The sequence below is a fragment of the Talpa occidentalis genome, unplaced genomic scaffold, assembly GCF_014898055.3.
Source record: "Talpa occidentalis isolate TD23 unplaced genomic scaffold, MPIMG_talOcc4v2.1 talOcc4.3, whole genome shotgun sequence".
NCBI classification, from domain to species: Eukaryota; Metazoa; Chordata; class Mammalia; order Eulipotyphla; family Talpidae; genus Talpa; species Talpa occidentalis.
In genome coordinates, this window is record NW_023603184.1 from 28339291 (window position 1) to 28356268 (window position 16978).

Consider the following 16978-nt stretch of genomic DNA (forward strand, 5'->3'; position numbering starts at 1 on the left):
GCAGTGCTTGAGCGCTGGGCTGCAAAGATGCCGCAGCCTCTGCAGCACCGGTTCGATCCCCAGCCACCGGAGAGGGTTCCACATGGCGCGCAGACCTCTCCTGCCATGCCTGCTGCTTCCCTCAGCAGTGTACTTCGTCTGTCTGCCTGTTCTGTTCCCCACTATGGCTCTGGTAAATTCTCTCACCTTCCTGCTCTTCTGACTGTACCCAGTGCTTGTATGAATAAGTAAATAAATCTTTAAAAAAAATTAGCCATGTGTAACACAGAAATAGAAGGAAATGGAAAATATGAAAGAGTAGTTCTTAGACACAGAAGATAGAGCAAGAACTGACATATATTCAGCTGGTTTCCCAGAGGAGTGAACAGAGGATAGTAAGGTTGGGTATTGTTTGAACCAAAGGCATGCTAAATAAGTGTTAGCTATTTTCTTCCAAAATGGATGAAAGATATGACTCTATAGATACATAGAGCCCAAGATATAGAAATCAGGATAAAATTAACAAAAATTCAAATTAGATAAGTGAAAATATTGGGCTCCAAAGGCATAGAGGTGAACTTAAAGTAGAAAAAGATAAAGGTAATTCACTTAAAAAGAGCAAATTGTATATTAATAACCCTCTTCTTAACAGTAATAATGGATGTTAGAAGACAGGGGAATAATAGTTTCAAACAGCTGAAAGAAAATAACTCTCAAGGTACAGCAACGAACCCAGAAAAAAGTATTTCATGAACAAGTATACATTACATAATTATTCAGACAAAAAATCCTTATCTATCTACAAATAAAATTCTAGAATATACTTTAAGAAAAATAAATAAACACAAAAAGTGACCTGAAATAATGCAAGAAGAAATGGTGTATAAAAATTAATAAATATGTGAAGTAAATAAAAAAAACATTTTCAATATAAACTAACATGGATTTTTTAAGATAAAAATAAAATACCAGACTAAAATAAATGTTGAGAAAAGGGCATTAAAATCAAAGTGTCCCAGATTCCTTATATTGTTCAAAAGGAGGCTAAGATATTGATTAAGCTTAAACATTGTAAAGGTCATATAAATATTTACTAAATTTTAAGTTTTATAACCTAAAGATGTAAATAAAGAACCCCCAAATCAGTCAAGGAAAATAGGGAAAGGAAAAAAGAATCAATTAGACAAAAATCCCTACTCAATTTTAAAATAAAAATGCATAGAAAAAATTATTAAAAGATAACACAAAGAAAGATGGTAGAGATAAGTCTAAATATTTCAATAATTATTCAAATTATGATTTACAAAAATTGGCCATATGAGTATAGAAAGCAAATCTGAAAAAATCTGTATTATACAGGAAACATTCTACATTGCAATGCAACTAATTTAGAAATCAATAACCAAAGACATTTTTTAATGTCTTTGGAAATCTAAAATACACTTCAAAAAAATCAAATAGGTGTTTTGAAAATACTTGAAAAGTTTAAATATACTAAATATGCAAACAGTACATCAAAACTCATGGGATACAGTGATATTGGTGCTTAGAAGTATTGCATAAAATGCTTTTCTTAGAAAAGAAGACCCAAAAATGAGTTAAGTGTCCAATTTTATTTAGAAAATGGAAAACCAAAATTAACTAAAGGATGTATTGTATTGTAAACCAGTGTTGCCTTGATAAAAGATGATACATTAAAAATTTTAACATAAAGAAGATGATAAATACATGAGTGTAAATAAATGAAACAGAATAAAGAAAGATAGAGAGGTTCAAACAAGTCAAATGTTGTTTTCTAAAAAGACTAATGAAAGACTAGAGGGAATTCCCTTAAATTGAAAAGAAGAAATAAATATATTAGAAATGAAAAGAGCAGACATAACCACGATACAGTAAAAAAGATAAAAGGATATAATGAACATTTAATTGAATTAATTTAAAATTTTGGCAATCTAAGGGTGATTTAACAATCATTACGTTAGCCAATTAAAAGGGAAAACCATATGTCTTTGCAATAAAAGAAGAAAATACTATTTGATGAAATCCAACACTCATTTGGGATAAAAACTTTTAGCAAAAGGAATCACACAGGATAGAACTTTCTAAAACCCTACAGTCAACATCTTTGGTAAATGGTAAAAGTTTAGAAGCATTTCTTTTAAAATCAGTAATAAAATAAGGATGCCTCCAACCACCTCTTCTACTCAACATTTTATAGGAAATCCTTAGCAGTATAATGAGACAAGGTAAAGATGACGTTAAGTTTAGAAAGGAAGAAACAAAATTTTATTGTTGCCCTAGGATAGAATTCTCCATGTTGAAAACCTGAAAAAGTGTACAGAAAAATCATTTAAAATAATAAGTCTATATCATGGTGATGTATACAATCAATAATATTTCTAAATCTCAGCATCAAACAGTAGGAAATGAAATAACAAAAAAGGTACCACCTACATTGCATAAAAACATAAATTATGTAGGAATAAATATAACACAAAAGGTACATAACCATTATGGAAACCCATTTCAGTACTTCACCATCAATATCAAAAGACCCAAACTACCTCACCTATATGAAAACTTAATGTAAGTCAGCATTAGCACTACAGATCATAGAAAATAAGTGATTCTGGGACAACTGCTTTTCTAAATGAGATAAAATGAAATTTAGCCTTACCATACATGCTACTAACAAATCAAGTTCATAAAGATTAAGGATTTTAATATAAAAAATGAAACTTGAAAAGTTAAGAGAAATTCTTTCATCTTTAGGTTGGTAGTCAGTAGACACAATAAAGGGAATAAAAAGATAACTCACTCATTTGGAGAACATATTTGCAACAGATATAACTAAAAAAGAATCAGTATTTCAAAATGAGTAAAGAATTTTTGCAAACCAATAAGAAATAGGCAAACAAGCCAAAATAAAAATAGGCAAGTGATATAATATACATCACATGGAAAAATACTAAATAGTTGATAAACATATGGAAAAAACACTCACCTCATAGTAATTAAGAAAATGTAAGTGAAGACTATAATAAGACATGATCTTAAGCTATTATTAAAACCTATAGAAACTGGTAAACTAAATATTTGATGACAAACAGGTGAGCTCTTACTCAACGTTAGTGGGAATATAAACAATCACAACTCTTTGGAAAACTGTCTGGCTTATGCACGCCTTCCTTTACTACTCATAATTTCATCCCTAAGTGTATATTCCAGAGAAACTCTTTCTACATGGACCAGTAAACATATACAAGAATGGTGAGAGCAGCAGCAGCATAACAAATCACTTGAACAGCCCAGATATCCATTAACAGGGAGGGGGATAAATTGTGGCAGAGTTAACTGTGGTGTGTACAGGTGAATATCATCTGTACAGCAGTGAAAATCAACGAGCAACACAGATCCCTTCTAGAAAAATGATATAGAATTTGAAAGAAGCAAGTTGCAGGAGGCTACATACAATCTAATACCATTTCAATAAAATTGAAAAACAAAAAAAAAAACCCAAAACTTTTGTTTACCATAATATGTAGTTTATTTTTTATTTTTTAAAAGATTTATTTATTTATGCATACAAGAACTGGGGTACAGACCAGAGGTGCAGAAGGTGAGAGGATTCACCAGAGACAGAATGGGGAGCGGAACAGGCAGACTGACTGAAATACACTGCTGAGGGGAGCAGCGGGCGAGTCAGGAGAGGTCTGCCTCGCCATGTGGGTAGCTCCCTGGCTGGGGATTGAACTCATGCTGCAGTGGCTGTGGATAGTTTCATAGGTTGCGTCTTCATCATAATAGGTAGTTTAAAGTTTAAAAAGCAAAACTAAAATCTAAAAGGTGGCTTTAAAAAAAGGATTAGAATTTTTGTATCAATATTTCAGCCATACCCTCTGAGTCCAGAATAGAATGGCAAGCTAACTTGTAGCATCCTGGGTTTGTCAAGACTGAATCAGGCCAGACCCATGGTGCAGTTTTCTGTTTTATCAGCATTACATGTGAGAAGCCTGTGAGAGGTTGAGGTACCCAGAGCTCTGGGCATTGAAGATCTGGCTAGAGGTTTAAATGAAGTAGGTTTGGGGTGAGCAGAGGAACTAAGAGCTGACCAGAAGCCAGAGAACAAAAGGCAGGGGCTGAAGCCCAGCCAGCCTGGAGGAGCCGCCCTGCACAGTGATATTAATGCTGTGGTTGCTCTCATGTCCATTTCATGCCCCAAGCCATCAGTGAGGATACTGAGTGTTTTGACAGAATTGCAGCAAACAGCAAATTGGAACTTCTCACAGATTCTAAGGAGGTGGAAAAACTTACATCTAAAGAACAAGATAGTTGTGAATGAGAGAGCAAAATAAGACCCAATTTGAAAAAAAAAAAACAACAAAAAAAAACCCTGCACTATCAGAGAAGTGTTCAGCATTACCAACATGAGAAAATGGTTAAAAAGTCATGATTTTAGAGTCTGCTTATTTATTCTCTGTTGCTATTCATTGAGAAGAAAAATGCTCACAAGTCCTGGTTACTCCAACAAAAATGTTACCAGGCTATGTTGTGGTTTGAATTTGATCGTGGGGAGTTATTGAAGAGTTTCAGCAGGGAGTGACAAAATTTGCTTTGCCATTTTGAGACCTCACATAGGCAAAAGTGGGCCAATTTAAATGATTACATTAATAAAAAGGTTGTTTTGTGTTGAGTTTTCCTTACTCCATGTTAGCTGAGTAAGTGGAATCCTTGCATTTATCTAGGAAAGAGCATGATACGAGAGGACAGGAGCGCATGAAATCAATGGTGGACACCAGCATAGGTGGTGGCAAGGGGGTGGTAATGGGTTAGTCCAAGTCACAGGCAGAGTCTGCTTACCTGACCACACCATTCTAGTTGCCTTACGGTTCCCAGGGGTAGTAGTCACACCCCTGCCTGGAAGGGACTGTGGTTCAACAGCACCCATTGGACCAGATGTGGCTAAGCAATCTGTAGGCATGGAGAACTCAAGTCCTTCCCAAGCTAGTACTGATGATCCAGCCATAGACATTTTCATTTACATGGGGTTGAAAAAGTGAATAATTATTGAAGATTTTTATTAATGTCAAGTGAACTTAGAAGATAAAGACTAGCCAAGTATAATTAAGTTAGGAATGATACTTTAACTGAATTTTAAAGGTGAACAGCGACTAATCCATATGGAGATTAGAACTAGATGCTAGAAGAAAGGACAGCATAGTGATAATGATGGTATAGTTCATTAATATTTACTATGTGCTGAGCACTGTGCTGAGCACATTACATGCATCATCTTATTTAGGCCCCATGACCAATTACTAGGCAGGTATTGCCAGATTTCACAAGAGGAGACAGAAATGGCTACTTGCTCAGGGTTACACATTTGTAAGTGGTAGATTGCTCTATTATACAACTATAAGGGGGACAGTGCTGATCTAGACTTCATCAGACCCACAAGGAGGTTCTTACATGGGTGACAGTGAATTGATGGCAGTTATGGAGCAACAATGTCTCCGTACATTGTTGGGGTTGAGAAAACCCTGAGGCTGACCCAGGTGCAGTCCACCTATACCCAATGCTTTGGGAAGGCAGTTTCCTTAGAAACCTGTGCATGAGTTCATGTTCCAACATCCCTAAAAGTGATTTTGATGACGAGGAAATGGTCTTTAAAAATGAACTGAAACCTATAAATTTGCAAATTATTCAATTGAAAACAGAAAATGAAATGAAATGATTCAGTTCAACCTGTGTTTTCTGTTGCATATAGCATCAGTAGAAATCAGTGAAGCTGCAGAGGGAATTCTCTAATGAACCAGATTAAGAAGGACACATATGAAAGATTGAAAAAGAGACACGTAATCCAGGATAAAAGTTTGGCTAGAACCAGTGGGTATAATGCAGCAAAGAGGCTGAATCTGAAAAACAACAACAAAAAATCCTCTTAAAGACAGCAAAATAGTGCCTTTAAAGCTGTTTCTTTTGGATTGAGGACAAGGAATGAATAGGCCCAGTGCGGAGACAGATGGTGTTATGTTACATGATGAAGAAAGACACGATTTTCAATTCTTAGTTTTCCTGTTTTCTTTACCAAGGAAAATGGTCCTCAACCTAGAAATGTTAAACAAATATCTAGAAAAGGAAATTGGACCTGGATGAGAAATCTAGGGAGCAGTAAGTTCAGATTTCTGAGCTCAAGTGAAAGATGATACGTAACGTAGTATTTGGCATGTGGCATTACTCGATCAGAACTTGTTGAATCAGCCAAATTAACCCCCTAGTGTTGAAATAACTTGCAATTACACCATGTCTTTGAAAACTCAGGAAGAACCAGGAACCAAAAAACTAGAAATGAATACATTTTCTACCCTCACATGGGGAAAAAAAAATGAATTCTGGTCCCTGTCAAATTCTAAAGAGGATTACAAAAGAAATTATGAATATTTAGAAAGAAATTAAAAGTTTTAAATGAACCACTAGTATTTACTGAGAAGCTGTGGAAAATAAATGTCAGTTTATTTTCTGAACGGCGTTACGAGGTTTGTGTTACCCCATGGACAGGGCTGACATTGTGAAGCTTGATTTCAGGAAAATATTTTGTTATCAAAGTTTCCTGTAATAGCCTCATAGATAAGTATAGAAGCATGGGCTGGATAATTGGGTACATGTAGAGTCCGTAAAATAGGCTCACCCAAAGGCTGAGAAAAGTTCCCCAGTGGGTCAGATGTCTGTGTTCTTGGTCCGGTCCCATCTGACATTTTATTTTTCAAAATTTCATAAGGATTATTGAAGGATTCCACAGATACCCCTACTCTGGGAGAGATGGATTAGATGGATAAAATTTTTTAAATATTTCCCCTTTATAACTGAAAATAAAGTCTCAATGATAGACAAATATTAGATAATCAAGGTGAAAATTCAAACCTGGGAAGGAGTCTGACAGATTTTACTCTGAGAAAGCTGATCCAATAAACACAAATATGAATTTAGTTTATATAAGTGGGAACAGTGAGTTATTGACATTAAGAATCCAATTATTCTTAATAGGAGGGACTTCTAGTTCTAAGTTGTACTGACCTAAAGATATGCTAATTCCTAGAAGGAAATGGAGGATTTAATCTCTTCATTTCAAAAGAATGTACTGCATAGACACAAATGCCAGGTACCCATTGTTAAATCTCCTTGATATGGCTCCTTTGTCATCGATGAGTCTGGAAACTCTGGCTGTACCTTCAGGGAGCAAATTCCTGCAATAGAGCCTGAGAAGATGATTTTGCCCCCTAGATCAAGGGCAGAGTCACCAGAAAAGTTTATGTTTATTATCTTTTTTTAAAAAAATGTTTTTTAAAGATTTATTTATTTATGCATCCAAGAACTGGGGTACAGACCAGAGGTGCAGAGGGTGAGAGGATTCACCAGAGACAGAGTGGGGAACAGAACAAGCAGACTGACTGAAATACACTGCTGAGGGGAGCAGAGGGCGAGTAAGGAGAGGTCTGCCTCGCCATGTGGGTAGCTCCCTGGCTGGGGATCAAACTTGTGCTGCGGTGGCTGCGGATAGCTTCATAGGTTGACTTCTAACCCCTTGTGCCACCAGGGAGGCCCATATGTTTATATCTTGATGGAACAAAATAAACAAGATGATATTTAACAAGATACAAATAAAACTTTAAACTAGGTTAAGAAAAAGATCAGTTGCACAAATAGCTAATGAAGTCATCAAACCTGAAAAGACTAGTCGTGTGGAAAAACCAGATACATTTGCAAGTTAGTGAGAGCCCAGTAAAGATAGGAACGCAGCAATTTCAGGCCACAGGGTGAAGGTGCAATGGTGTCTCCACTCTGGGTTGCTGGCATTTTATTTGAGTAATTTATAACTTACTTTCTTCCCTCCTCTCTCTCCTCTTTAATCTTCCCTGCATGAAACTCCACCAGGCATTCTCCTCCTCACCCACCTTTACTGTCCCTTTGTGTCCTACAGCAGAAAGTACAAGAGCCTCAGAATGACGCTCAGGGGCCACTGTGAGTCAAACCTCATACATTCCCAGGCCTCACTCTCTACCCACACACCCCTGCCCAGTTTCTGTCTCCACTACCTTCTTTGTCTTTGTCCACATTATTCCCTCTTCTTGGAAATGTTCTCACCCATCCTCACTAATTCTTGTCTTCAGTTGAAGCACTACCTCAGAAAACCCAACCTATGTTCTGGGCAAGCTATTTACCTTCTATGCCTATGAGAAGGCGGGAGGAAGTCACGACAAGGAGGTGTGGTGTACTAGCAGTGAAAAGCATTGGCTTAGAGTAAGGCTTGCTTGAATTCAAGCCCTGGCCCTCCCACTTACTCACTGAGCTTGGGCGTGTTACTTTCTTCATCTGTCAAGTGGTGATAATAAGGAAATCCACTGTGAGTTTATTGTAAGGATTAAAAGAGATGCCACTTAAAAGGCACATAGTCCATCAACTGGCATGTAACTGGTACAGAATAAACAGTAGCTCATTATTATGCTTCTATTTCCTGTGTAGAAGGAAGTTATTGTCTAACTGGTAATGAAAAAGAGTCTCCAAGAGGTTAAAGAACTTACTCAAGGTCATTAGTATTTTCTGTCTGCACTGTTTCCCCCTCATAGGACGCTCCAGCATAAATCCCTCTGGAATAGTCATCATTTTGGCAATACAGCCTGTGTTTTACTAGAAAGGGCTGTGACATAATAAAAAGTCACTTCCATGTTGCCACTTCTCAAACATGCCCTAAACATTTTACCATCTAAACATGTAACCTCTAACATTGAGTATCCCAAGGCAGCATCAATTTTTTCATGGTGATTCTTCTGTTTAATTTAAGCTATAAGAATATATGGCTATATCTTTTTGCTTGAGAATCAAAACTGATTTTTTTTCATCGTTTCGCTTTGCTTTCTACAAAAACCCAAAATCCCATCACTATTCCTCTACGACCAAATGTGGTATGACTACCCTGATCATGAAGGGGCTCACACCCCAGCTGGGCACTCAGAGGGCATTTGATTTGTGAGGGGGGACAGGAGGTGAAGGAGATAATAAGCAGCAGGTGGAAACACATAGAAGTTTTATGGGGGATGTTCAACTAGGCAGGAAAAGGGTCATTTATGGCAGGACATTACCAAGGGTATAAGACCCTTGGAACTGAAGTTTTTCTGCCCGAAATGTCCAAGAGGAGCGCCCCCAGAGCATGCACAGGTGGGTTTTATTTGTCATGTCCGTGACCTCAGGGCATCAACAGGCCATCAGGGGGCTGCCGCCCGCCGAGCCCTTTTTGCTACAAACACGGCCTGCTAAAGCAGCTTCTACGCAGCTTGATCATGGGGAGAGAAACGCCAATCTAACCCATTTGCTGTTGATTTCTTAAGCAGATTCAGGCACACAGGATGAAGCACAGCTTATGCAGGAATGGTTTAAGTTGGTTCTGGAGAAGAATAAATTAATGCGCTATGAGTCGGAGCTACTGATCATGTAAGTAAAGCAACACTGATAACAATGAGTCCTAAAAGCATAAGGGGGTGGCTCCCCCTCCTAGGTTGAAGTCCCAGAATTTTTTCTCCTTGTGCATACAGAATTGTGATTGAGGTAAATTGATATTTGATGTCTTGCATATCATGCTGGCATTAGTGCAGCGAAGCTTCAGTTGTCTGTTTTCTCTGTGGAGTCCTGTGGCTAAAATAGATTTCACGGAATGGGGCTGGAGCTGGAGGGAGTTCAGATGAGTTATTACCAATCCATCCCTGTCCCCCAGGCCAGGGGTGACCCACCTACAGTGACACACCTGCAATGGGGAAGCACGTGACTGAGTTCTGCGTGTGGGTCATGGGAAAGGTTTGGTGACATTGCCTGCAGGGCTGCAGATGGAAGGACTGAGATCTGTCTGACTGTCCTCTTGGAATGAGAGGTTGCAGCCTGGATGGGAAATAAAGCAGACCTGGATCTTAGCACATGCTGAGAGAATAGAAGTCCTCTATACTATCACCACTCTGGAGGGAAAGGAAGGAATAGTTAACATAAACCCACCAAGTGCCACAAGTTCTACTGGGTACTTTCACTTATGTTGACTGTCCATTTTCACTCCAACCCTGAGGTGATTTGGGGAGTCTTTGAAGGAGCTCATAAATTCTCTTCTTTTCTGCTGGGTTCTCCTATTTCTGGGAAATGAGATAACCAAGTGAATAGAGGGAATGTCAAAATATCACCTTTATTTTTTTTTAAAGATTTATTTATTTATTCAAGCACTGGGGTACAGGCCAGAGGCTTGGGAGGGTGAGAGGATGAACCAGAGACAGAGCAGGGAGCAGAACAGGCAGAAGGACCGAAGTACACTGCTAAGGGGAGCAGTGGGCGAGACAGGAGAGGTCTGCCGTGCCATGTGGGTATCTCCCTGGCTGTCCAGGAATTGAACCGGTGCTGCAGAGGCTGCGGACAGCTTCAGAGTGCTGCACTCAACCCACTGTGCCACCGGGGAGGCCCCAATAATCACCTTTATTACTGATAATAACTAGCATGGCTAAACATGGGAGCCCAAGTGGACTTGCTAATTGTTTCCTAGAGCTGGAGTAGCTTGTTTACAACAACAGCTATTTATTCTCTCCAGTTCTGGAAGACAGAAATCTGAAATCAACGTGTCAAGAGGGTGATGCTCCCTCCAGAGGTTCCAGCAGAGAGTCCTTCCTTGCTTCCTCCAGCTTCTGGTGGCTCTAGGCCTCCCGTGGCTGGTGGCTGCATCGTTCTAATCTCTGCCTCTGCCTTCACAGTTTTCTCTGTGTCTCTGACTTCTTTTGTGTCTTATAAGGATAATACTTGTCACTGGGTTTAGGCCCCTCTAGGGTAATCCAAAATGTTCTCATCTCAAGGTCCTTAATTATATCTACAAAGATTCTTTTTTCAAATAAGAGCCCAGGGGTTAGTTCATAGACAAATCCTTTCTTGAGGTGGCGGAGGGAGGATCACCAGTCAACCTACATTTACCTAGTCCCAGAATTAGACATTCTTACCTACCTAATCACAAAGGATAGTGGACCCACTTACTTCTCAGGGACAAAGATTTTACCCTCAACTAATGGTTCTCAACTGTGGGTAGTTTCACCTCCACAGGGATATTCAGTAATGTTTGGAGATATTTTTGGCTGTCACTGCTGGGAGGTGCTATTAGTGAGTATAGGCCAGGAGTACTACTGAGTGTTCTACAGATCACAGGACATTCTCCTGCCCGCTCCACAAAGGAGTATCCAGTCTAAACTGTCAGTGGGGGTCAGGTTGAGAGATTTTGCCCTAGTAGACAGGACAAGGCTCACAGTAACAGCGATCACATATTTGCTGCGGGCAAGCTCATTCCAGGAGAGGAAAGGTGTGAGCTGAGCTCACCTAATCATTTCTTCCCAAATGGATCTCCCCTGGGGCGGTCATAAATAAAGATGAAAACTGGGGGAGGAAGCCAGGCCTTATTCTTAGCTTCTCTGAAATGGAAGGTAATGCCAGGAATAGGAAGGAAGGGGTCATCTGTAGTATATATTTGTTCGATCACTATTTTTCAAGTTGATGCACAGGCTGAGACTCAGAGCAACTAAGTCATTTATCCCCGTCCACCTGATAGAGAAGTCCTTTTTTACACAACCTTACCATCTGTCTTCGGACCAGGTCTGAATTATAAAGTACATTCAACAAAAATATAAGAAGCAGATTCCTTGTGCTAGAGCTGAGTGCTGTAGAAATAAAGATGAATTAAGTCTCCGCACCTCCTCAGATTGCATGGTTTTCAAGGGAGACAGACATGCATGACATAGAGATGGACGTAACGTGACAGCATCAGAACACATGGCAGTGCTCCACCGGGCTAGGAGCAGTTGTGGGGAGCCTACCTGAGTTTACCTTCTGCTCAGTTTCTGTGGCTTCCCAGTTAGTGTACCGCAGTAACTGGCCCTCTTTTCCAAAAGGGCCAAAGAGGAGAGCTGGGTCCTATGAACTAGACATAGGCAGATAGAACTCTACTAAAGGGTAGGTTTTAGATTAGAGAAAGATCTAGATGAAAAAGGAGACATGTCTTGGATTGATGTGTCAATTCATGTCCTTTGAGAAGCAGATACCAAGACAGAATTAGAAGTACAAGGGATTTATTGGGGGAAACTCCTGGGAGGGGTACAGGGGAATGGGAGGAATATGGGGTATGTCTTCTACCCCAGAGCTGTTCTGATACCTGTGAAAGGAGACTGTGGAGGAAAGGGGGTTCTCAGGGGGAGCCTCAAACTGCAGTGCAGCCTGAGAAAGTCTCAGCTAGGCCAAAGGGGCCAGTGGAGCAGTGATGGCTTGCAGAGAGTTCAAGGTTGGACAAGAAGGGCCTTCTTGACACATATACCACTGTGTTCAGTCATTGGCAGGTCTGCCAGGAAACAGCCTGGCTTTAGCATGACATTGGGTGGATTCTGCAGCAGTAGTCAGCTCCAGACAGTCCTTAGAATGTTCTCTTAAAGGGGCAGTGCAACTTTTTTGGCTACAACAGCAGGGCAAAAGAAGTCCAGTGTCAACAACAAAAGGCAAATATTGAGCAAGGCAGGAATCCCAATCCAAGCAGTAGTAGAAGGAGTAAAAATGCAGACAGCAACAACAAGATACAGGAAAGTGACCCCAACACATGCAGACAATGGGGGAAGCTGGAAGGGAAGGCCCCACCATTTCAGGCCCAAATTCTCATCCTCACCTTCTTTAATGTGGAGTAAACATGTAAACATTACTTTCTTTGTAAACATGCTTGACCTCAAAATTTCCTTTTTTTGGTTTCTGTGATGTTGCATTTCTTGTTCTGTCCTTGTAAACGTTTGCTTGCTTTTTCCCTGACTCTACTTCTAATTTGGCTGCTATATACAGGTGTTCCCAACTTGCTATCTGTGTTCCTCATTCCCTAAAAACAATATAGCAATGTTCCCAGAGCTTTGGGGAACCTGAAAAATAAGCTAGCATGTGGCGAGCTTACACATGCCCCAGGAGATACATGGGATATCTCCCGGCACTGAAATTTCAAGAAAGTTCCAGAACTGACCTTCATCAAGAACTAATTTCACTTCTTGACTTTGTTCTTCCTATCAGTGGTCCCACTGTGTCCCTGGACTCGGCTTGATGACTCCAAAACCTCATCTATTTTTGTTTCCATGATCCTACAACCAGAGCGTAAATTGAGTTGTGTTGCCTCCACTTGGACAAAAAGTCCAGTGCCTGTTTCCTCCACCTCTTTTTCTTGCTCACCACAATCAGAGGTTTGGGAGTCATTAGCAAAGATACTTGAAGTCATGTTGCCCCCAAAAGACAGATGAGTTTCAGATTGTGATCATGTCTCCCTGAACTGTTCTAGTCTCTTCTTCACCATGCATCCCCTGAGTGTCTTCACTATGCATCCCCCTGAGTGTCTTGCAGAGGTCTTTAGAGAGCACATCACACGTCTGGCTGCTCCCCATCATCTCCTGAGTCCAGCATATCTCAGTGATCCTTCTAGGCACCTGCAGGACCCCAGCAGCATCAACCCTTTCTGCTTAGAGATATTTCATGATGTCAGTATTGATAAGGAAAAAAGAATGTAGTAACTACTGTCAAGGAAGCTATTCATCCATGTGTCTAAACAAATCTCTAATTTACAAAGTTTGAACATTTTTTCATCCCCAGGGCCCAAGAACTAGAATTAGAAGATCATCAAAGCCGACTGGAGCAGAAATTAAGAGAGAAATTGCTCAAGGAGGGTGAGTGTGATAATATATTTTGGGACCTTGTTAAAGACATTTTTCCCCAGAAATACTCTTGAGCAGAAAATGTTGAAATGGGAGCGTGGAGTGCGCTCCCTGCCTCACACAACCAACCTGGCAGTTGGAGTGCAGAGCCAGCCTGCCTGTGCTCACCTCCAGCACAGCCAGCCCCTAGTTATCGTCTTCCCCTGTTAATGAGAGCAGCATTTTGCTCCATCCCAAGTGCAAATAGGAAAAAAATCATTTATTCACACATCCATTCACTTAGCCATTCATTTAACAAATATCTGTTGAGAATCTAGCGTGGACAGGTATATGGTAAAAAACACCCCTCCCACATGATCTCATGGGGAGACCATCACTTAGACCAGTAATTAGAGTACCAGCAGATGAGGGCATGATGCTTTGGGAACTCGGGAAGCCGTGCCTACTTCTGCCAGGCACTAGATATGGTCAAAGAATCATTCCTTCCCAATAAAAGCTGGCCTGGGGTAACAAATTATTTCCACCACATAGTGGAAATAAACTCAATTGACCTCATATACTGATTTGCACATTCATTGACTCCTGCCTGCTAGGCACAAGCACTGTTTTGTGCCTGTGTGTTTTGGGGGCCAGATCCCCACATGGCATCCCTACATTTAGACCTAGGTCTAAAAGAACAAGTGAAATCATTTCTTTAAGCCTCATGAGCCAACATTGCACCTACCTGTGGGGTTGCCTGATACAGACCAAGTACTTGGTAAAATCGGAGACATCACCATTGCGATCATTGTTATTTAGGTATCTTATCCTCATTTTACAGAGTAGATAACTGAGTCTCAGAGAATTTAAAAAGTATGCTCAAGGAAATGACAGGGCTGGCTAAGTAACAGATCTCACAGACCCAGGTCCCCTTTCATTTCCATATAGTAGTGATTTATAAATTGTTTCTTTATAGCAATAAAATTCTCTTTCTAACAAAATCTTAAAGAGCTGCACTACAGAGGAGAAATAACAGTGGTGTATATATTATATTTTAGTTGTTGAAAGGGGCTCAGATGGGTCTAGCGATGACAAGATGATATAGAGAGAGTTATTTTTCTATGTTGGTTATAAACAAGCATTCTAATTTATATCGCTCATGGAGATCAAATGAACAAACCATAGTGTATAACTAATGTCAGATTTATACATCTGATAAAACATTTAATAATAAAACATCTTTTTCAGGATGGGGAATAAATACCACCAAAGACTATTAGCTACCTTTGCATTTTCTTTTAGTTCTTGCTAAGAGCAAAGGTCATATATTTTCTCACCCCTCTCAAGGGTACCAAAGTTGGGGGGAGCAGTAGCGTCTTCATTTTCAGCTTGTCTTCCACAAAAAAAATAAACGAATTATCCCTCTCTGGTAAACTTAGTCTGATGCAATAATTTAAATAGTCCCTGCAGGAAATGCTCAGTCTCTTTGGGATGTAAATGTTCAGTCTTGCAGATCCCCCATCCCCACTCACCCTTCCTTCTGCTTTTTCTCCTGAGGTAGCTGCCAGGTAATGGGGAGAGGCAGGTTTATGTCACCTGGAGACATTAGCAATCCGTCTGGGTTGCTTTGACTCATTGTGTCTGATCATTGTCATCATCATCACCACCATCATCCTCAACATCATTGTCTGACACTCTCTGCTGGCATAATCCGGAGCCTGGCCATTCTCTCCTAAGCTTGGAGCCCAGTGGAATTCCCTGGCTCACTCAGTTCACCTAGCACTTCCTCCATTCAGTTTGGCCAAATAGCATACCAGTCAGTATCCACTGTGGGGCCACTTCCCTCCTCATGGTTGGGGAATCCCCTCGCAAGCCCTTTGACAGCTCTGGGACAGATGGATTCATCCAGGCTGTGTCCATGGCACACACAGTAGGTCAGAATCTGGGGTCACACTCAGATCCTCTTCTTAGTTCAACCATAAAGTGCTGCCTTGTGTTTATACACAGGGCACCCTTTACCTGGCTTTCCCCTGGAGTTCCAAGCCAGGGACAGGGCCAGAGTCCTTGGGCCCCGGTGTTCCCATGAAATGATAGGGCATTTCTTGCCCCCTTGGGCCTTCCACGTCCCAGAATGGAGTGACCAGAACAGAACACAGGGCTCTGACCCTCTGCTACTCCTGCCTCTTTCCTCTCCCTCTGTAAAAATATTCTCAAGGTGCAAAAGGGATGGGATGGCTTCAAGGCCCTTTTGCTTTACATTCCACCTTCCTGTCTGCATCTGCAGAGATGAGCCTGATGTGAGAGATGGTGTCTTCTCTGCTGCAGGATCAGCTCGCTGCCTAGCCCCTGTGTGCTAACTGGTAGGGTGTCTTCCTGGAATTTAAAATTTAAAAAGTCCTCTCTTAAGGCAATAATCTGGTTGGCGAGACTTGACTTTGCTTTTAAAATCCTACTCTAATGTCAGAAAGCCCTGACTACCTGTTTCTTACTTTTCACCTTCCTTTAACAGTCTTACCTCCCCCAGGCAATCAGATGCCTGGAGCCAATTAGGAACCAAGTCCTGTATTCAGAAACACAGCAAGAAAAGCTAGTCACAGTCACCTGTTGATCAGTCATAGCCTCAGAGCTTCTGCCTGATCTCTATTCAAAGGGCTGCAATTTCCTCAGCCACAAATAAAGAAAGGATTCTCACTGTGGACATACTAGCCACTGTGGCTATGATATGCTTCAAAACCTGTCTCACAGATTTCTTTGCTGTAGTTTAGATATCTAGTTTTTATTTTTTATTTTATTTTATTTTTTATTTATTTATACAAGCACTGGGTACAGTCAGAAGCTTGGGAGGGTGAGAGAATTCACCAGAGCCAGAGCAGGGAGCAGAGCAGGCAGAAGGACCGAAGTACACTGCTGAGGGGAGCAGCGGGCGGCAGGAGAGGTCTGCGCGCCATGTGGGACCCTCCTCTGGTGGCGGGGAGCAGCTGGGGATCGAACCAGCACAGCAGAGGCTGCGGGCAGCTTCGCAACCCAGCGCTCTACCGCTGTGCCACGGGGGAGGTCCAGTTTAGATATATTTTTGAGAAATAGCTTTTTGTGTGTTTTGTTGGTTTCTTTTTGGCAGGGAGAAAAGATTGGGGACTTGGTAGGACTTGGTGTGCATTAACTTCTTATTCTCACAAAGGGGTTTTCTCATCACTGTTCAAATATTCTCAAGGTGAAAGCTGAGCTGACAGTCACACAAAGCACCCACATTTCTCACCTGTGGCTTTGAGGGCAGTCACCCAGTGTTA

The 16978-nt window shown here is 40.8% G+C and overlaps 1 protein-coding gene across 9 annotated transcripts in view; it reads left to right on the forward strand.

Moving 5' to 3' along the window:
* MICAL2 (microtubule associated monooxygenase, calponin and LIM domain containing 2) overlaps positions 1 to 16978 on the forward strand; it is a 209100-nt gene that overhangs the window by 188344 nt on the left and 3778 nt on the right. For 7 of the 9 annotated variants that reach the window (XM_054699375.1, XM_037522672.2, XM_037522676.2 and 4 more), the window contains 2 exons: positions 9363 to 9465; positions 13651 to 13724. In XM_054699375.1, the coding sequence (XP_054555350.1) occupies positions 9363 to 9465; positions 13651 to 13724 (177 nt within the window). The remainder of the gene's footprint in view (positions 1 to 9362; positions 9466 to 13650; positions 13725 to 16978) is intronic. The other 2 variants (XM_037522674.2, XM_037522677.2) reach the window with 1 other exon arrangement.